The 2658-nt window shown below is 38.7% G+C and overlaps 1 protein-coding gene across 1 annotated transcript; it reads left to right on the top strand.

Annotated features, from left to right (window-relative positions):
- Nucleotides 1-297: 297 nt before the first annotated feature.
- Nucleotides 298-2437, top strand: LOC111617124 (frizzled-5-like). The gene has a single exon (XM_023358457.1). The coding sequence runs from the start codon at nt 1394-1396 to the stop codon at nt 2435-2437; it is 1044 nt and encodes a 347-aa protein (XP_023214225.1). The 5' UTR covers nt 298-1393.
- Nucleotides 2438-2658: the final 221 nt, after the last annotated feature.

The raw sequence follows: 2658 nt of genomic DNA, 5'->3' as shown, positions 1-2658 counted from the left end.
TTTTATGCTATTTATCCTGCTACAACTGAGGAATTCCAAAAGAGAGAGAAAGCAATATAATTTCCTTCGGACACGTACCATTGCTGTTTATCTAATCCGGTAATTTTATCGAATCTGTCGAATTATATCCCATTATTACATAAACAAGATCAAGTGGAATATCAAAGAATTTTATTAAATTTATTTTTTTTTAGTTAAAAAAATTATATTTTATTTATTTCACGTTTTGAAAAATTGTACTCTTGAGATCCATCGTAAAATCGTAATTGATTGAAACGTGTGTGCTTCTCTACAAAGTGCAAAGTTTTCTGGAGTGTTTTCAAAAGCGAAATTGATTGAAATGTTGAAAAATAAATATTGTTATTTTACATCGACTGTTTACTTGACCAGGAACAGGTCCTTTTAGAGAAGGGTACACACAATGACGAGTGCATTCCATTTGTCTATATACGTCACTAGTTTAAAGCTTTTCAGTAATACTTGTTAAGTTCCCTACGTGAAGACTTAATGGATCAATTAGTTGAGGTTTGGCACTCATTTCTATCTCCCTCTTCATAGCTACTGTCACACGTGCAAACTCGTCGAGCGTTGGGGGGCACGCCATATTGCTTCATTGTGGCAGCCTCCTCTCGGAGACACCCCTAACGTTCTATACCCGGGAGGTTTATATTCTTCACACCCTCGACATTGTCCGATTTTCTGCAGTTGGTCTCTCCCAATTGGGGAAAACTAACAAAAGAATCGTCAAGGTGGCCTCCACAGACAGTCTTGACAACTTTATTTTTCTTTTATCCCCACTACTCACCTTACACAATTGAACTTTCTGTTCAACTTTAATCAGGACTGAAGTGTTTTGGGACACGTTGAAAATTTATATTTATTTTTAAACCTTCCACACTTGAGATCCTTTCTTTAAATTAAAGAAGATTGTTTAAAGAAAACGAAGATTGAAGTACATTTTTTTCAAAAATATGTATTTATATATATGTGTGTGTGTGTGTATGTATTCGAAACTATTTATTTGCTTATTTTGTAGCATTATACTCTGCTCCACTGACCTCTCTTCCTTTATTCCTTTCAGACACTCAAGAACTTTGTCCTATGTTATCGTCGAGATGATTGGCTGATGTTGTTGTGACGTCAGCGGGGTGAGGCCGCTTTGCGCATGATTAGAAAAGTGAGTAGTAGTGAAGTTGTCAGCTGTGCCAGTCCAGTAAAGAGAAGTGACTATTGGAGCGAATACACAATAAGTGTTTAGCACAGTAAATGTGATTGATCTTTAAAAGCATCACACCCTACTCGTGGCTAGCATGCACGCTGCATGCAGCGAACTCATGACGTCAGTGAAGTGTACACCAAGACAATATCGGACTGATTAGGAAAAAGCCGCAACATGTCGAAATTCGTTCTTATTTATTGCTCTCTTCTAATAGTTCTAGTGAAGTCGCAAGATGCATCATCAAACAAAGAAAGGTGTGAAGAGATATCGATACCTATGTGCCGCGGAATTGGGTATAACTACACATCCATGCCCAATCAATTTCATCACGACACGCAAGAAGAAGCGGGATTGGAAGTACACCAGTTTTGGCCTTTGGTGGAAATTCAATGTTCCGATGACTTAAAATTCTTTTTATGTTCTATGTATGCACCCATCTGTATGGAAGATTATCCCGGGAGATTGCCCGCTTGTCGTTCTGTATGCGAGCGAGCACGATCCGGATGCGCACCCATTATGAGACAATACGGATTCGCTTGGCCGGAGAGAATGAATTGCGACGATTTACCGAAATATGGCGACCAGGAACGATTATGTATGGACGCGAAAGAAGGAGCACCTCCCGAACAACCCCCGTCGATAGTCCAACATCCGAGAGCCAAGGACGGACGCGAGAGAAGACCGTCTTACAGAGGTCGACCTCCATACCGTAACAGAGATAGGCACGATCTTTTACCTGGTAAACGTCCTGCTCGAATTCCAGTACAAGGAATTGCAGATTCCGAATGTTCTTGTGACTGTAGATACCCGATGGTGGCCATAGTCGAAATGGACGATCGCAGATTCTTCAACAAGGTGATCACCGGCGGTGTGATTAATTGTGCCACCCCGTGTTTCAGCCCTTACTTTAACAAAGACGAACAGACATTCGCAACTTTCTGGATCGGACTGTGGGCAATTTTATGTTGTATCTCGGCGAGTTTGACGGTACTCACCTTCCTGATCGACATGCAAAGATTCCGTTATCCCGAACGTCCCATCATATTTTTATCAGGATGTTACTTGATGGTGTCGATCGGTTACTTAGTTAGAATCGGTTTGGGGCACGAAGCTGTTGCGTGCGACGGACCTATCATCAGATATCACACCACGGGCAGACCGGCCGCTTGCACTATTGTGTTTCTACTAATCTACTTTTTCNCTAAAAATTGGATTTAAAATATATATATTTTTTTAATTATAAAAAATTGAAGATCGATTTGTAATAACTTTTTTGAGTTAGAAAAAGATTTTATTATTATTTCCAAATTTTCCTTCTTCCTAATCACATTCATAAATGATTTTCTGTTTTTAAAAAAGTAAATAAAAATGCTTTTATTTACGATAAAAATTTAAAAAATGTAATTTATTTTTTGCATATAAGTCTAGATAATTTATAT

Source organism: Centruroides sculpturatus, unplaced genomic scaffold (genome assembly GCF_000671375.1).
Source record: "Centruroides sculpturatus isolate CEXI.00-Female unplaced genomic scaffold, Cexi_2.0 scaffold4874, whole genome shotgun sequence".
In the NCBI taxonomy this organism is placed as follows: domain Eukaryota; kingdom Metazoa; phylum Arthropoda; class Arachnida; order Scorpiones; family Buthidae; genus Centruroides; species Centruroides sculpturatus.
The sequence above is the reverse complement of the archived record's forward strand: the minus strand, read 5'-3'. Positions and strand labels throughout refer to the sequence as shown.